This window comes from Anas acuta, chromosome 2 (genome assembly GCF_963932015.1).
Source record: "Anas acuta chromosome 2, bAnaAcu1.1, whole genome shotgun sequence".
Taxonomy (NCBI): domain Eukaryota; kingdom Metazoa; phylum Chordata; class Aves; order Anseriformes; family Anatidae; genus Anas; species Anas acuta.
In genome coordinates this window covers 98,212,570-98,231,257 of record NC_088980.1, presented here as the reverse complement: position 1 = coordinate 98,231,257, position 18,688 = coordinate 98,212,570, and the positions used below count along the sequence as shown (strand labels likewise).

At 40.2% G+C, this 18,688-nt stretch overlaps 1 protein-coding gene and 1 long non-coding RNA gene across 3 annotated transcripts; one reads left to right on the top strand and one right to left on the bottom strand.

Moving 5' to 3' along the window:
- Positions 1–100: 100 nt before the first annotated feature.
- On the top strand, positions 101–5,650 carry TIMM21 (translocase of inner mitochondrial membrane 21). The gene is made up of 6 exons (XM_068671363.1): positions 101–580; positions 1,564–1,626; positions 1,718–1,815; positions 3,078–3,151; positions 4,783–4,888; positions 4,986–5,650. The coding sequence occupies exons 1-6, from the start codon at positions 322–324 to the stop codon at positions 5,076–5,078; spliced, it is 693 nt and encodes a 230-aa protein (XP_068527464.1). The 5' UTR covers positions 101–321; the 3' UTR covers positions 5,079–5,650.
- A 2,754-nt stretch (positions 5,651–8,404) lies between these two features.
- LOC137850876 (uncharacterized) lies at positions 8,405–18,619 on the bottom strand. 2 transcript variants are annotated; one of them, XR_011092855.1, is made up of 4 exons: positions 18,496–18,619; positions 18,341–18,414; positions 15,606–15,801; positions 8,406–11,515 (listed from the first exon to the last, which is right to left on the bottom strand). It is a non-coding gene; the product is annotated as an uncharacterized lncRNA (long non-coding RNA). The 2 variants fall into 2 exon arrangements; XR_011092854.1 differs by having other exon boundaries at positions 8,405–11,515; positions 18,341–18,602.
- Positions 18,620–18,688: the final 69 nt, after the last annotated feature.

Genomic DNA, 18,688 nt, shown 5'->3' with positions numbered 1-18,688 from the left:
GCTGGGCATGGCGGTCGCTGTAGTTGCTTTCCCCGGAGCCTCGTCCAGCAGCGGGCGCAGGAGGCAGCTCGCTCAAACTACGGCTCCCAGGGCTCGCCGCCACCGCCACCTCCTCCCCTCGCACCCCGCTGGAAGATTTCCGCAGCGGCAATGGCGGGGCGCGGCTGGCAGGGCACCGGGGGCTGCTGAAGGGCTGCTGCCTCCCTCAGCCGCCTCCGAGGGGTCCCCGCCCGCCGCGGGGAGAAAGTTTTTTCCCCTCTGCTCCTCCGCCAAGCCTCGGGGGTGGGGAGAGCGGCGTGAAGCCGCCCGGGGTGCCTGGGCATGCTGCTCCCCGCCGCCCTGCTGCGAGGCGGCGGGCAGCTGCGGGGCTCCCTGGGGAGATGGCCGCCGGCGCCCTGCCTGAGATGGCGGCGGCAGCAGCAGCCCCCCCGCAGCCCCTCAGCGCCGCTCCGGGGCGCCCAGGCGGGTGTGTGGACGCAGGCTGGGGGGCTGGGGGCTGAAAGGTCTGGGCATGACAGCAAGCATGTGTCGGTGCGAAGGGAGCAAAAGGATGAGGCTCTGCTGTCGGCGGCTCGGAAAGGTAAGGGCTGTGGGCAGAGGTGAGGGGGTGCCCCTGTGGTTGTACAGCCCCCATACACGCCCACAGCTCGGAAACTGAAAAAAAAAACAAACCAACACAACTTTCAGGAAACCAACAGGCTCGTTTTCCATGGTGTTGGTTGCAAACTCTTCAGTGTAGGCACTGCTGAGGCAGAAGTGAAATCCTTTGACATCTTCCAAACAGCTTGATTGAGCGTGTAAGTCGAATCCACATGAGGAGTAAGTCCTAGTAATTCCTCTTTTTAAAAGGAAAACCTTTCACACACGACCTGTTTTAATGCTCTTAAGCCAAGTCTACTTCCAGCACTTTTCCAAAGTGCTGTATCTGTTGCTGGTTTCTTTACGGGGGGCCTGGCACTGTGGCTCTTCTCATTCATGTCAGTGAAAGGTGGCTCCTGCGCTGTCTCAGAAATTCCAGATTGAGAAAGTTTCTGGAGAGCATCTTCAACTGATGAGAACACTTCAGGAAAAAAATGCTTTTTAATGTTTCCTCAGTAATTTGCACTTTGCTGCAAGGCGTACTTTACCACTTAAACAAATGAGTAGTTTCTTCCTCCTTCTCAAAGAGTACTTTGTAAGTGTGAATCTCATGTGACTCTTTTCACGGTCTATACTGACCCTTTTACTAGTGCGTTAGGTCAAATTACATCATAAACTGCAGTTGACAGTCTCAGTAAATACATATTTTGGTCTAATATGCCTCCTTTTTGTTGTTCCTTTGATTGCAAGAAAGCAGAAAATAGTAATACTTAGTACAGAAATATAAATTTGCCTTTGATAACATCAAGACGTTCCATGATCTCTTAGTGATGAGGCATTGTGGAAGCTGTGGTCGGGACTTTTTCTTTTGTCAAAATGTTATTTGAGTAGTTTGAACTAATAGAAGAGCACATATATAATAATTGTATGCAAGTTTTACTTCCCATGGATCTAACTCTCACATTGTTTTATGTTTTATTTCAGTGAAAGAAGCTGGAAGAGACTTCACCTATTTTATTGTGGTGCTTGTTGGAATTGGTGTTACAGGTTATTTTTTAAATTACTATTCTTTATCAGAAGATACTTTTTATTAATTCCAAATCAATTCTCATTCTATTTGTTTTTGTTTCTTTTGCAGGTGGCTTGTTCTATGTGATTTTTAAAGAGTTATTCTCTTCTTCTAGTCCAAGTAAGATCTATGGAGATGCCTTGGAGAAATGCAGATCTCACCCTGAGGTTGGTTTTTGAACGTTAGTCATAAGCTTATGTTTCTCATTAATTATGGCCTCTCTCTTTAAGTCAAAAGTTTGCATCTCACAAGCAAATCTACAGGAATATCCACAGAGATGTTCAAACACCAGCAAGATCAGCCTATGCTTCTAGCTGAACAGAGCTGGGTCAGCTCTAAGTCTGAACCTATACTAGGTGAAGTTAATGTAAGCTCTGAGTCTGAATGAATTAGCATGCTAAAAGACAAGAGAGCCCTACAGTGTCTGCCACTTCAAAGCACGTGTATCTGTAGGTACTTGCAGAGTTCTGCAGATCAGAGGGGCAGCTGGTCCCACTTAAGATTTATGGATCTGTGTTGCTGACTTTCCTCAACACAGTTACTCTGCTGCAACTTCTGTAGGGTTCTGTCATATCAAAATGTAAATATCAAGGAATTGAAACTCTTAATTAGAAACAAGGTTAATATTACTGTGGCTAATAGGAAAGGAGAAAGGTGACAGTCATAGGATCAGTCACATAAGATAGCTAAATATAAACAAAAGTCAGTCCAAAACTAGACTACAAAAGTCAGTGCTTAAAACAAGAAAGGTGGGGAATAGCTTTGAAAAATTATCACAGGTTCTGCTGAGATGCCTGAAGCGACAAGTTCGTACTAGGAAAGAAATTAAGATTGCTTTAGAACAAGTTTGTAGAATTAAAACTCCTCTCCAGTAGTCACACCATGAAAGCACCCTTCCTTTCTAAGCAACTTTAAAATAATTTTAAAACTAGTTTAATTTGGTCTGTCTTTAAAGATCTAAAGAAAAAAATCCTTGAATTTCTTAAGCAGTGTTTCTTAGATAGGTGAAGGGCAGTTATTTGCATTTTAAGATTAAACTTCAAAACAGTCAGATGGTGTCTTGAAAAAGACATGAGCAAATATGTTTTTTTCCCCTTTTTACACAAAATGTCAGTAAAGTATAAAACACACAGTAAGAAAAGAGATTAAAATGTCTTAATGCCAGAGGATGGTACAAATGGAACATATCACTAGGATTTATTATAGGCATTTTGCATGTGATTGTAAAGGAAAAATGCTGAAATGGAGTAATTTTTGCTGTGGTGTTTTCTTTCCTAAACTATTGCATTCTTGATGTATCAGACTCACAAGGGACAATTTATTGAAGGAATTGAAAGAAGATATATTCACAGAAGGGACAAGAGCTGATGCTGGAATATCTGTTTGAACTTGATACCTTCTGACAACTCAAATCTCTTTTCTCTTGTAGGTAATTGGTGTTTTTGGTGAACCCATTAAAGGTTATGGGGAGGCAACGCGAAGAGGAAGACGACAGCTTGTCAGGTGTTTGCCCCATACAGACAATAGGTTTTGCACAGCAGAGGCATTTTGGGTCACATCACAGAAAGTTAGATCTAGATTACTGAACTGTGTGACGTACCCTGTCAATTTTAAGTGAAAATGAAAGGAATTTTTTTCAGTATGTCTTTTGTGGCACACACCACTAAATACAGCACACATGCAATATAGAATGCCAATTCCATGTGCCTCAGAACAAGCAATGGCCAGCATGGTAAACACGGAGCACCTCCCTACAAAAAAGAGGATGAGTCTGAAGAGAGTGGTACAGAGGCACAGGCATGCACCTGGGAAGCAGGGTGAGACCGAAGTGTAGCGTGAAGTCCTCAAATAGAGTAAACTCTCTCTTTGAAAAACAGGAGAGAGTTTTTCTTCTTATGAAGTAACAGCTCTTAACAGGCCAGAAGGAGCAGGAGAGGTTTCAACTTGGACTTCTAAGAATCCACCTTGCTCAATTTAAAGCTTAACTGTGTCTAGCTGAGCAGGTGTAGTCACTGCAGTGAGTCTGATGTCCTGAGTTGACATGCAGCACTGACTGCCCATTACTTAGATTACTTTCTGGTACTTGAGGCCACATCTTTGCTGCATATTTAACAGAACAGTTCTCACCTAAACATTTATCAGTGTATCAGTTTTTCTCCGGTTGAGGTAAACAACAGAACTAATTCTTATAAAACAAATCCTCCCTGCAGTATAACCCAGCAGAGGCTTTGTCTATTGTGTTCTTTGACTTGAATTTATTCCATGAGGTTTCATACAGTATGGGACACACAAGCCAGGCTATAAAATTTAAACGATGAAATGGAGATTATTTTTAGGAGATTATTTCAGATTGCAGAGAGCTCAAGTCTGTGATAAAAGGCTTAATGTCTCAAAAATGTAGTTTTTCTGTATATGGACATCTTGAATGTGATTTACTGCAGTGAGACTTCATTCATCTTTGTCCTTTGTAACCCACCATGTCACCTTAAACTGTATTCAAAGTGTTCATTAATTCACAGCATGTTATCTGGATTTGATTGATGGAAAGAAAAGCTTGAAACTGTGCAGCAGTTAGTAATTTCAGTAGGAAACCTAAACTGGCAGCGTAATTCTAGTGTGACCATTAGTTTCTGGAGGTGGTCACCTGGAAAGTGATTTCACCTTTCTGTTTATCTAGTATTTAACCGTAACCTGGCTGTAACTGAAATATCAGCACTTAGGCTAGAGGTTTGAAATTAATGTCAAAGTTACACAACTTCTATAGAATGAAATTATTGCCAGAATATGTGAAGAATTAACCAACCTAATATCTGAGTTGACAAAGCATTCTTGGCATGTTTTGCATGAATTTTGAAGGGAGGACTGCAGCGAGAACATTAAAGCACCTCAACTGTTAACCATCAGCTGGTAATGAGTTCTCTCTTCTAACTCTCCACTACTCCTCATATACCCACAGTAAAGCTTGGGAAGAGAAGTCAAGAAGGAACCCAAGGTAGCATAAGGGCTGCAGTGGAATACACTTTCTCACAAAAGTAGCTAAGCAGCTCCTCTCTAAATAAGAAGCTGAAATTTGAAGATTAACTAGCTATCCTTTCTGGGTGGGTTGTTTTTTTGTTTTGTTTTGCCATTTTTAGTCACGTTGAATACATAAAGGATGGACTGAAACATATGCGTTTGAAGTTCTATATTGAGGGCTCTGAACCAGGAAAGCAGGGAACAGTCCACGTGGAAGTCAAAGAGGTATGTACAATTGCTTGATGTAGCTGACAAGCCTAATCTTGGATTTAAAGTACCAAAGAGAAAAAAACAGAGCCTGAAAGTGTTTTCCTCATTACAGAACCCTGAGGGAGGAAAACCTGAAGTCCGTTACATATTTGTGGATGTTGACGCATATCCTAGAAGAACCATTATCATTGAAGATAACAGATAGCCAACAATCAAAGTTCCTGCTTCATCTTACTCACTGTTGAATGATATTGGTGTAAGCAGTCTACACATGAATTGTTTGGTGTTCTTGATCGAATCTTGCAGATCTGGAGTTAAATATAAGAAGTAACCTCTCAGGGCCTCCATTAAAGTCTCTCATAACAACAGATCCAGAATTTGAGGTGAAGCCAATGAAAAATAGTAGAGCCGTCACTTATGGCAAGTATTTTTGACATAGGAAAATAATGGCTCATACTAAACTATTTAATGCTGGATAATTCTCCTTAACACCTAAAATCTGAGTCTTTCAAGGTTTCAGGTTTAGGTGGGGAGTTTTCTTGTCTTCCTTTGCTTGGATTTCCCACTAGCACTGCAATAAAGAAAGTGGTATTTGAAATACAGACAAATACTGTTTTCATTCTGGATGCGTTTGTAGATGATTTATGTTAGTGTGTAAAGGAGATCTAGCCCAAATGCATCTAAGAATATGAATTGTGGAGACCCACACCCATGACAGATGACTAAACATAAAGGCTCCAATACTGGTATCTTTTAAATAAATTATCAACACCTTTACTGTCTGCTCCTTTCATGGTGTGCCACCCTGCTCAGCACTGCCAACACTTTTTTCATTGACATAACTAATCTACATCTTCCAGGAATTAGATTAGTATAATTTTACCCAAAATCAAAAGCTCAACTCATGACCAAATTTATCTCTTGGATTTCCTGATTAGTACCATATGGCAATTATTAAGTATAATCCTGTGTATTAATAGTGAGACTCAATTGTGTCTGCCAAGCAGCACCATCTGAAAACTCAAGCTTTAGTGTCTTACATATAACCATTTTCTTAAACACCAACTAATGCATTTTTCTGTAGTTATCTATATATAATACAAGCTTTTTAGTTCACTAGTTGTTTAGCCCTTAATTAAATATACACTGACGTTGAGCTTCATTTAATGGTACATTTGGGGTGTTCTAAAGTTCATACAGTATTCCCTCATACAAATACTGTAGATAGACATTTAGAAATGCTTTACTGCCCTCCTGTTCAGTCTCCAGTAATCTCATCTTCATAGCCCTAAACTACACTTAATACTTTTTTAGACCTGGATAGTTTTGCTTTATATTAAGTATTGCAACTTTAGCTTCAGTCAGATCCTCACATTGTTTGAAAGTATTCAATGAAAAGGAATCCCACATTTATTCCAACCCTATGAGTATAGTAGAGAAGAAAAGCACATTATAGCAAAGCAGCTACCAATATCAATCTATGATAACGGGCAATGTATTTTGGAGTTTCTACACTGTACAGAATATAACTAACTTCTGCTGTGCCAGCCAAAGGGGTTTTTACAAAACTAACATCTGTTCAGACTGATCAAAGTGATTCCGTATCTGTCAGTTTCAGCAGAGTGATAAATTTGTCTGATTTTTTATCTATTAATGGATAATTGTCAAGACCAAAAAGTCTTTTACTCATAGTCAAAAGCTACAGGAGTCACTGTGGTTCTTTAATGAAAGTATGAGAAACCATTCTGGTACTTATTAAGAAGTAACTCCAACAAATTTTAATTTTCACCCACAGTCACTGACATCATTAATGTCAATCTGGAAAGGTTTCTTTAAACAATGAAAGCAACTATTGCCCCCTTCATGTTATTTTTGTGAAAGTAATAGTTATTAACACGTTTTAATGTTGCGTATGACTCTTCCTAATTCTTAGCACTGCACTTTACCAAAATCTATAACCAAGTACAAAGACAAATAAAAAATCGGAATGAAATCTGTTTCACTGCATACTGCTGCAGTAGTGACTGATAGCGCTGCATGCCATGTTTAAGTCCGGTTGCTGTAAACGTGTCACACATGGCAGTTGCTGAAAACTACTTCTGCAAGAGTTTTGTCACAAATTAAAGACAGAACAGTTAAGAGCATATCAGAAATACTGCTAGCTATATAATTGTATAACTTTAATATTAAGCATACTAGCTTTAAGGCTGTGCTATACCTTGATAAAAATGTACTCGTTCTTCAACTTTTATGAAACAAGACTATATCAAAATACAAGTTTTCTAGCCTAAATTGTGATATTGTTTCTGCCCCTCCTTTATGAGTTTGTTCCATCTCAAACTGCCTGAAAGCCATTGTAAATTTCCACGTCAACAACAAAATTGACAGGCTAGATATTTTTCCTGTATCTCCACATTCCAGCTTTGCTCTCCCATTAATCTGAATGTGGCTTGTTTCCAGTGGGCTTCACTGCTGGGGAAAGGAGTATTTCCTAAAGCAAGATGTAAACAACTTTTTAGAGTAAATGGTATGGTAGAAACAATGTGTCAAATCCAGTCCTTAAGGAAAAAAAATAAATCAAGTGTCACGCATCAAAAGAAAGACATTAAAATAAAAACAGTGAAGAAAAGCCAGCTGTTTAGTTTTACTTTTGTCTTGTTTTACAGTCTTGTTTGCAGTGAAGAAAGAAACTGTGAGGACTAGAAGATTTTTGGGAAGGAAAAGATTTTGACCTTGCATAATGATGTTTTTCCAACAGTGGAATTACAAGAAATACTTTAAGAGACTTGTGATAGAACAGCAAGAATTGGCCATTGGGTTAATGTCTCCATTTAACTTCATCTCTAGAGAAAACAGTTTTATTGTTTGCAAACAGGTTTCTGTATATTTTTTTTCAGTAGTAAGGAATTCCTAGCCTACATAAAAATACAATAGTGTTCAAGGCTTGTGTGAAAGAACAATTTGAGAATCTGCATTGCCTGGTCACTGTGAGACATCAGCACAGAAGTTCTGAGAGTTGTCTTAAAAGGACTTGGTACCCTTGTCATATGTTGGCATTTGTGTCAGACATCAATATTGTGTGCTGTAGCTGGGAATAAATGCTACAGTTCCAGGTGTCAGAAAAAGTCTTTGCAAAGTCAAAATAATGATTCTGTCTGGCACTTTGGCCAGATCATTACTCTAGACCCCGTCTAGACCTATACAAGAAAAATGGAGACAGACCATAACTGGCAATGAGGAAGAGACAGACACATGAGTATAATTTAAAAGGCACAGGTGGATGTGGAATGTCTAAAAGCAAAGTGCTTACCTCTGGTTTACACACACATTTCAAGAAACAAGAATCCAGAAAATCAAGTCAGGTGATTACCATCAAATTAATTTTTCTTTAGGGTAGCCCCAATATGACAGGGTTATAAATAAAATGTTTCTTATCCTGTACTTACATGGAGTGCGCTGTTGTCATTTCCAGAACTCATCTCACTCCTGTGAAGTAGCAGGAAAACAGGTGTGTGAGCACAGTTGCTCAAAGCAGCAGGATACACAGCTATGGTGGCACCCACAAACAAAATTACAGCAGGTGCCAGTTACTTCCCAATGTGAAACTGTCATGCTATTGTGGAAAAAATAACTGCCAGGAAGTCAGGGCCAAAACAGTAACATTTTCATGGAAATCAAACACATTAAATTTTGACTGCTGCAGAGTTAATAAAAATGTATATGCACAAAAACCCATTCTGTAGGAAACAAAAGCACATTACCCACAAGTGAAATGCTGCTTTTCCAGAAACACTGTATGACAGATTATTCAAAATTTGGGGTAGGTATGCACCTTGGTCTTAACTTTACCATCTCATCCCTCATTTTTTTTAAATCATTTTGTGAAATCCCTCATTTTTGTGATGCCCAAACTTGTGCATATAGGGAACAGGCAGCCGACAGCCTTAGATCCAGTTTGTGGAAATAACAAAGCTATGCTGTTACATGCAGGCTTCTGTTTGAGTCCATGTTCGTGCACTTGAAACATTCAGGTCATTAATTTTGTTAAAACTTTAAAATATCGAAACCTGACTACCTGGCTACTCTTTAATTAAGCTTTGGTAAACAGAAGTTCAGACTGACAGAAATAACATGTACACGGAAGCTTATAATTATCTACAAAAGGAGATGACAGTATATCTAGCAGAAAGTATCAGGTGTTTAATAGAAAATGTCAGTTTTAATATTTTCTGGCCATTCTTACACACCCTTTCCCTGAGGTGCCCACCCGTGGCTGTGAGGCCTGGCCCTGCCCTGCAGTGGGGCCCTTGGAGCCGGCTGCATCCACCATGGGGCAGCGCAGGCCTCACCTCATGGAGCCCTGCTTTACCAAATCTGAGGGCTCATTTTCACCTCTCTGTTAGCTTAAGACATGAATGTCTCCCCTGATTTACCATCCCACCACACACACAAGTATCTAGCTGAAACTAAACGGGACTTAAAACTTGAGTGCTGTGAGGACCTCGCTGCTGTGTGCTACTAAGGCCGACGTTGTTGCAGGGTTCGCAGCCATTCCTTCCCAGCAGTGGTTTGGTACCCACCTGGCCCGTTACGATGTCTTCTCTAACTCCAAATCACATACACATGTCTGCTAGCACATCTTAAAACCTCCTGGTACTGCACTGGGAAACCTTGGCAGAATAATCTTGTTTATCCAACCTCCATTTAATTATAATTCCTCTTTATCTGAATCACAATTAGGTTCTCTAACATGAATTACCTTCTTGTATTACTCACCACGGTTAACTCTATTAACTTTCACTCATCTGAGTGCATTTTCACTTTTTATAGGAACAGATTGTTTTACAATTTCGATCCTAATTCTTTTTTTTTTTTTTTTTCCTCTAAAATCGCAACAATTGCAGCCATAACAAAATCTTATTACAGCATATACACATACTAAGTATGTGGCTATATTCCCCAAAATCTGATTTACTTCATTAGTGTTACAGCAGTCGTACTGGAGCTAGAAGTGAAGTGATATTTTGTATCTGTCTGGGACTGCCCGTTATCTTACATGTATTGACACTGACCCAAAGTCCAACGGAGAAGCACGGATTTTCATAATGCTACTAGTCACTTTTTGGCATGATAGTTAGCAAGTTGTGTGCATCATAGACAAGTGTGTGACACTGAAAAGGATAAACATAGGAGAGAAAAATATCTGAGACATCTCAAGACTTAAACCAGAAAGCAGCCTCCTATCAGCCATCTTGGGCATAAAAGCCCCATAATAAGCCACAACTGTTTTTCCCTGAAAACATCCATGAAATATGTTCTACATCACTTTTTTTTTTTTTTTGTATTCTTCCCACTTCCTTTCCCTGAATTTCTCTTTTAACACGTCTTCAGGAGTCCTGCCAGCTTCTACATTTATTCCTCTTTTTATTCAAAATATTATGCCTTGCTTCTATGTCTGCATTTTTCTTCTTTACCTATATTTAAGTTAGCAAAATGAAAGATGAGGAAGAAATATTACACCTTTGGTTTCCAAGGTATCTAGAGCTGACAGCTTTTCTCCTGTGCTTTTATCCAACTTTTCCATCATGCTGGCTCATTTAAAAGGTGGTATGAAATCTTACGTCCAGCACTGCATCCAAAACTCCAACTGCTAACATCTAGAAAAGCTCCAGATGTGCCTTAGTAGAAAATACTTCAAGGGGAATCAAAAAGAAGAAATCAAATAAGCACTACAGGTATGTGATTCATGCTAAGATCAGAGCCAGTCAACTCTGGGTCTTTTCTCCTGTGTCAAGTGTATCAGCAGTTTGTCCTTGATAATCCCTCGCTCCATCCTGCATTGTAATGATGAAGGCTGGAAAAATACTGCTGCATTTGCTGATGGCTTAAGTCTTTGGGATAGAATAACAACAGGAAAGTATTTAGATTTGTAGAAACATACGTTTCACGTTGCAAGTACTAACTCTAAACCAACTGCCAATTACAGCCAGCCCAGTTTACCTACAGGCTAGCCATCGTGCTATGCCACACACGAGCGACATGGCAATGACTTCCTTTTCATGAACAACTGGCCTTGTTGTTTCCTAAATTCTGTTTCCAAAGGAAAACAATTACTCTTAAAAATGAAGTCATCAGAATGTCAAGAAAATTAATATGTACTCCACAGAGTGAAGTCTAGATATTTACATTTCACACACATTATCAGGCAGTGCTGTGATCAGTGAGCAATCTTCCTGTGTATGGCCATTAAATACTTGCACTATATGTCCAATCTTGTAGTTTCATTAATGTACTTTGTGATAAAGATCAGGAGAATCCAGCACAAACAGATCCATGCTGAGGTCATTACAATGAGTTATAAATGGTTTTGCTGCTGCATCCATTGGCATCATACCCGTGGGAGTTTCTACCTTTGAAACAGCAGACATTAGGTGGCTTCTAAAACCCATGTTTTATTCAGTCTTGGAACCTCGGTGAAGTTTCCCATCTCTAATTCAAGGGTCATTCATCTCTTCTCTGGTAATAAGAGTTAGCTTGCTGGAGGCCAGCTGCAGGCTGCTCTTTCACATCTCTGTGCACCACTCAGGTTCCTCAGGTCATGCTTTCTGCAGCCATGCACTGTGTGACTCCATGCAGCTCGCACTGGGATTTTAAAGACAAGAAACAGCATAGATATTCTTGGAACTGCCTATAAATCACTGCTGCAACATACAGGGTTACACTTGCACACTGAAATAATTTACTTGGTAGAAATAAGGACTTTTGAGTAATGATACAGACATTTTCACCATCCCAGAAAACAGTAACAAGCACAGCACTGGGGCTCAGAAAACACTGATTCTAAGCTAAGTTCTGTCAGTCATCCATTCTGTGGGCCTGGAACAAGTATTTTTCTCTTCTGCTACAATAATCACCAGCCTCAAATGAGTACTGTAAGAAGCAGTTAATGAATTCAGGCTTCACAAAGCCTGAATAAGCTCACACACCACTGCTCAGAATCCCAGAGACCAGTTTTCAGAACCCCCTGAGCCCCCTTTTTAGACCCACTTCAAGTCAGGTACTAGCATTTTTCCAGAATGAAAGTATCATCACTTCTGGCTATTAAAGTGATAAGTCATGAAATGATAACAAAATACGTCATGACAGAGTAACAAAAATAAATAAAAAATCACAATATCAATCTTTTTTCTTCCACCACACCTCACAAACTACATGATTATAAAGGAAATTTTCATAGGAAACCAATAGTATTAGTTCTGATAACAAAGAACTGAATGGTTCAGTGCCCCAATCTTGTTTTATCCTGGATATCCTATGTCCCTGCACTGCGGTTAATCTCCATTTTTAGTAACAACCTCCTTATGCTTGAAAAGACTTTGACAAGAAGAAGCATCTCACTTTTAAACTCAGATTAAAAAAAAGGAAAAAAGAAAAAAAAAAAAAACAAAACAAAACACAAAGCAGAACAGAGTTTATGCATAACAGAGTTTATGCATAACAGAATTAAAGCCATCAATCTAGGAAAGTACAACATTCTTTATGCATATAAAGAATATAATAAATTTATTTATGCTAAATTCAGCTTTCTTCTGATGCAAACAGAAGCCCTAGTATTGAATACCGTGAGTGGTAACACACACATCACTCCATGATATAATGGGCTGCACAAATAATAGCAATTAAAAGTCATTGAACTGCCATTTACTGTAAGTGGTAACACTGATTTACAAAACGGGATCTGAAATACCATTTTAGGTCTAACAATTGTGCAGTACTGCAGGGTTTCTTTTCGAGTTTAACATCTCATAAAAATCTCTTTCACTAATCCAATAGGCCTGGGGAGCATGTAAGGGCTGGAGCACAGCTCCCAGCCTCCATCTGCAGGAACAGAGCATGGTGATGGTGAGCAGGAGTCCCTTATGAACAGAACTGCCCTCAGTGTGAAGCAGGGAGCAAATCAGGGCTGGAAACGTGATCCAGCTGAAGGCATGCATATTACCTTTCACTACAAGTGGTCTAACAAGAAGAGTGGGGGTGGGGGGAGGGATTTTGCTCCCTCGTCTGAATTTACTGGATATTGTGAAGCACTTGCAAACGGAAATTTGCAGATTCATGTCTTGAACATGCATCTCACAGACCTTAATCTACGACTGGTTCAGCCTCAGAAGGATTACACAGATGGTCCCTGTGGTCTGTGCACCTAACTAAACTAACCAGCACCTTGCAGCAAACGGCTGCGGAACAATCCACAAACTCAAGTGTGTTGGCAGTGAGCAAATTATTTGTGAGAGTGAACAAGTATGTGGAAACAGTAAAACAAAAATCTGCCCACTTGTACTTCACAAGCAAAAAGGACAGCAATAACTGATTAATATCTCTTCACTGGCAGATCCAGCCCCATCACGCTTGGCTCTCATTTAACATTTGCTTAAAAGTTAATGGAAATAAGTTGGAACACATAAGACTTCAAAGAAGTTTTTAGTTAATACTTCAAAATTTTATGTGATTTCATGTCCATGCACAGCAATTAAACTTCCTAAGAGTTTTTGTAATAGAGTTTCACAAGGCATGGAAAAAAAGCCACTAAACTGAGAGCAGATCTGAATTCTGAGATTGATGTGACAAAAATAGCAGATGCAGCAGATTTCCTAATACTGAACTTTATTAAGAGAACATAAATAATACCTATTTCCCATTTCTAAGGCCATTCACTTTTCTCTTGGCCCCCTACAACATTCCCTCTACAGTCTTTCCAGATTTCAAGGAACAGCGATCAACACCAGTGAGTCTGTGTGTAACTGCAGAGAATACACACTCCCTCCGCTTCTGTCATCATTTGTAGTTTAGCACCACCTTCCTATACACTAAAGAATGACAGCTTTGCACGGCCAGATCTTTTGGCATGAAGCCTTTGTACAAAAAGCAAAGAATAAGCAAAATTTCAAAAAAGCGGTAGTTATGCCCTGATCTGTTTTAATTACTAGACATGCTTAATAATGAGATTCTAATGTGGTATATAGGTTAATTTTATGCTGAATTTTAGCATATATTAGTATTGAGAAAGAGATTGTGAGTGCCTAATCTGAACGTAATATTTGATCAACATTCAAGGTAACAAGTTTCAACCTGATTTCTACATTTCATCATAAACAACTGTTAAGGAAAGTTTCAACGAGTGCTTTAAAAACAAACAGTATTGGTAGCTATAGTTTACAACAGAAATACTTTCATAATATAAGGAGGTGTTCTGAAAAACAGGGGAGACAGACATGGGGGCAATTGACCTGCATTAGAGTCAGACAAGCCCATACCTCAAAGAAAATTCAAGCCAAGCATCCAGATTTATTTATTTATTTATTACAATGTGTTCTTCAATATTCCCCTTTGGCATGTTCTCCAGCTTGCCCTCACTTGCATGGGGCATGTCTAGGATCAGCTAACCAAGAATAAGCTTAATCACAAAATTACCTTACAGTCACCCTCTACAAAACCTACTTTTAAGCTGAGCTCTTTATCTTGTTGCCCAGAAGCTGCACATACCCCCGTGACATGACCTCTTTTACAGACATCCCACATGCTGATACTTCAAAAACGAAGATGTTTGTAGACTTTTGCTTGGTTTCGTCCTTTACTTCACTTATGACAATGAGTTATGATGTGAACCTACATTTACATCTGTTTACTCTAGGCAGCATCTTCTGATCAATGATAAGAAAGGAGCTATAGGTGTCAGTCTTTAAAACCTTTCCCAAACGTCACATATGAATCAGGGTGTCCTTTTTGGAGGCACTCTCAAGAAAATGCATGAAAATGAGTCTTGTAATGTAGGTTAGTTTAACTTCTTTACACTTTTGTGTAGGTATTCTCATTAAGAATTCAAAAGTTAAAGTGGCTTTAATTTAATTTACTTCATTTCTAAGGAGAACTAACACAGATCAAATTAAAGATGCTGAAATTCTAACATAAACCACGTAATACCATGTAATGAAGTTTAATTCATCCCTTTTCAATTCTCATTTTAGTTTGGATTGCATTCTCAGTGCATCTCTGGGAAGGCAGACGACAAATGCATTACTGTTTGAAGAGTGTCTTGACAGCATGCAGTGTTAAACAGATAGGTATTATTTTCTTGTCCCAATTAATGGAGCGTGGCAATATTTCCACAGACATTGCTACTCAATACAGACAACTACATAAACAGATCTCTGATTTCATCTGACATGTATATTTGATGGGTTTGTTAAAATTTGAATTTGATTTTTATTTCATCCAGATTTTGCATAGAAAATGGATTATATCAGAAGGTTCTTTAACTCCGTATGATATCTACACTCACAGAAATAATGTATATGAAAAGCAGTAAACAAATTTACTCCTACTTACAAGGAAAAAAATTTTTAGATGCCTGTATTTCCCTGGTCTCTCCAGACCTCCTCAGACACCAAGCCTTATCTCTCAGATTCCTCAGCATCAGATCAAAAGCAGCCATATGTGGGATAGGTAGCTCAAAGCCATGGGGAGGACAAAGCACCATGTTTTCCAGTTATAATGTTAATATAACCCGCTCATTAAATTGACTTGTGCAGGCTTTGCAAAGCATTAGCACTATGGATGAGCCAGTGGGTATCTCAGGGGTGTTATCACTGAATTGCAAGCCCTTTACCACCCATCAAAAAAGCCCATCAAAAGCCACAGGCCCAGAAAACCCGGTCCACAGAGCAGGCTGGCTTACCTGGCAGGCAGTGATTCTCCATCTTCCTACATCTTGAGACATTCCCTGGAAGCAGCCAGTGTGTATGCAATAGTCAGCATTGCTGGCAGGGCCACGGCCTGGCTGCCCCCACAAAGGGGCATCTGCAGACTTGGAGGCCTCACGGGAGGGGCATAGAGTGGGGTCTGTGGGCTGCCCAGAAGAAATCAAGCCCAGTCTGAAGCATAAAAGACATTAAAATGGGAGCTGTGGAGCCAATAACTTCAAATTATTTATTTATTTTATTTATTCATTTTTCAGATTAATCCGTCTTCCCTCATGAATTCTACCTCAAATGTACTAGCCTGATGAAAATGTTTGTTCACCAAGCAGTTTTCCATCTTTCAGGCAACCAAACTTCACAGTTAGCTCCCTGAACATAGCATTTGTGTGAAAACTGTGCCACTATGGATGTTCTCTTTGTGTTTCAGCTCCTGCACTTCAAATCCGACGTTATGGCTGCATGAGAAATCTGAACAGAATGAAAAGCATACAGAGAGAACAGAAGGTGCAAGGTATTAGCAATTATTGTTTGATGACACATAGTGACAGCGCCAACTATAAAAGCTAGAAAATCATGTTTACAGTTGTTTAACAACTTGGAATTAAATTTTACACAATGAGCATCTGCTCTCAGCCAATTTTCCCCCACACTCCTTCACCAAAAGCTTCCGCCAAGATATCTTGCCTGTTTCTAGGGCCACAGAGGAACAAAAACCTCCAAATGTCTCCATTTCTCCTCTGCCTAATCCAAAATACCAAGACCCTCTTCTGACAGCTCTAGCAACCTCCAATTTGAAGCAGGGGTTTTTGGATTTGCCTGCAGACAGCTTCTGCTGTAGAGACGTGGCCTTTTATCCCCACAAAACTGTAGGCAAATTTTGCCAATATACCAAAAAGCAATGACAATCCTTGTTTACTTCCTACAGGCCAACACCATACCCTCTGTCCCACATTAACCATGCCTGGGCAGCCCTCCCTGGTTGTGGTACCATGAAAAACCTGGGGTGCCCAAGCTCAGGCACCCCAAGGTCACCAAGCCTTGGAGCCTGGCATACAACCTCTCCCCCAGTTCCACTCTTTCCTCCGGGCTTAATTGCAGGCAACAGGGAATAGATTTCTCAGAAAACTTTTCCATCATACTTTTGGAATCTAACACCTGACTTCTCATCCTTGACAGAAAGTGCTCACATGCTGACAGATCCTCCTGTACTCCATGCTTGGGATGGTGAAGTGAGATGAGCAACTTGCCACTCAATCTGTGGTGGGGCCAACTGCAGCTGTATAGCCACAAAAGTCCAGCGCCCAGACCCGAAGTGGACACCATGGGAAGCCTGGCTCCAGGGCTCAGCACCACCACTCAAGTACCCGGGAGATGGCTCCTGAATTAACACGGAGCTGTGAGGTCATGATACAGAGAGGAATATCAGTAACCAAAAAGAGTTATAAAAATGTATTCCGATGTGGAGTTGCTCTTTTCTACCCTCCTATACATTGAAAGCACTGGCCACTTGACCTCAGTAACTGCAGCAGCACCAGCAGACATCTCTGGCCAGGCTGGCAGATCGGATTTAATTCACACATCCCACCTTCCTCTGGGGACAGGCAGCTTCTTCAGCCACCGTCACTCAGTTACACCCAGTCATGTCCACAAACCCTTAGGTCTTTCCTATCACCTTGGGAACAGCGATAAGCACAGGCTGGAGCAGAGGTCTGTAGCAACAGAAAAGGATGTTTTTCCTAAGGTGTTTAGCAGCAGCTCTTATCTAATGTTGGCAAAGCCGTGTTCAGTGGTAGCAGTTGAAAAATAGAAAGAAAGAAAAAAATGGCTAAGGAGCCTTAGGTCACCCAAGGTATTTAACTCACGTGGGCTGTGCTTCTGCAGCTATGCTGGGGAGGAGGCTGCCAGCAGAGAGGGGTGAGTACCCCATGGGGACCATAACCTCATCTTTGATACACTTGGGTCAGGAGGGGATTTATTTCCACGGCCTAACAACTGAAACTCCTTAGTTTTAAGCCCAGCTCAGACTCACTAAATCCATTCTGAAGCCTTTAAGAAGCCTCTTTTTCTGTTTCAGAGTTCCCACTGTAGTAACTAGATTAATTGGTGTTTACACAGAGCTTTGTGATGGAAAGGCTTGCCAAAATGTATTCTGTAGATTTAGCAGTGTTAGGACTAGCAGATTGGAGTAAGGAGATATTTATGGTTCCTCATTTAGCAAAATACTTGATAGCACGTTTAAAATTAAAGGCTTAGGATAAGAACTCCACTAATTTCAAGCCTAACTTTGTTGAGTTCATATGCAAGACAAGCAATTTTCCAAGTTGGTATGCATGCCAGTTTTCAAAAATAAAAAAAATAAAGGTGTAAGCAATATACTCTTTATTTTTTAGTCATCTGTAAATCATACTGAAAATATATCTGAGTTACTTCGCCTGAATAATTAGTAGAAGTATATTAGGAAATTTTAAGTGTTTGGAGGCAGATGCCTCTTCTACATCCCTGAAGAAAAATTAAGAATAAAAGCATCTTTAACAGTTTAGAACAGATGGTAGGGTAATAAAAGTGCTGAACAGCTATAAAGCAAGCATCAGAAAATGACATCCATCAGAGAGGAGCCCGTAGAAGTGAGATACACAAACACTGATATTACAGAGTAGTGACCTAAGAGTATGGAGACTGAGACCTTCTACCCCATGCCTGATGTTCTGTTCACCTCCCGGTCTTTTTGGTCTTTCTGATGTCACTCCTCAGCTGAGCGATGAACAAAACACACTGGGAGTTGCTTTCCTGGAAAGATGGCCAGCCATAGTCAGCAGTTACCCCTCATTAGCAGCAGCAGTTGCATGCACTACTGATTTCTTCACCTACCAATGCTGAGAAAAGCAAGCATTTTTCACTGAAAATTCAAAATATCCCATTACACACCCTGAAGAACTGGTTTCCCTGCTCTCTACCATTTTCTGCTCTGACTTGCTCTGTTAACACTTCCCTGCAGAAGGGGAAGGGGCCAGGTTTCCTGGTGTGCGCAGTCACTGGCAATATTCAGCACCTGGTGCTCTCA

Bases quoted from the DNA above. Each gene is read 5' to 3' on its own strand.
- TIMM21 (XM_068671363.1), top strand. From the start codon at position 322: ATGCTGCTCCCCGCCGCCCTGCTGCGAGGCGGCGGGCAGCTGCGGGGC. The intron at 581-1,563 runs GTAAGGGCTGTG...GTTTTATTTCAG, and splicing joins GCTGTCGGCGGCTCGGAAAG to TGAAAGAAGCTGGAAGAGAC. The intron at 1,627-1,717 runs GTTATTTTTTAA...TTTCTTTTGCAG, and splicing joins TGTTGGAATTGGTGTTACAG to GTGGCTTGTTCTATGTGATT.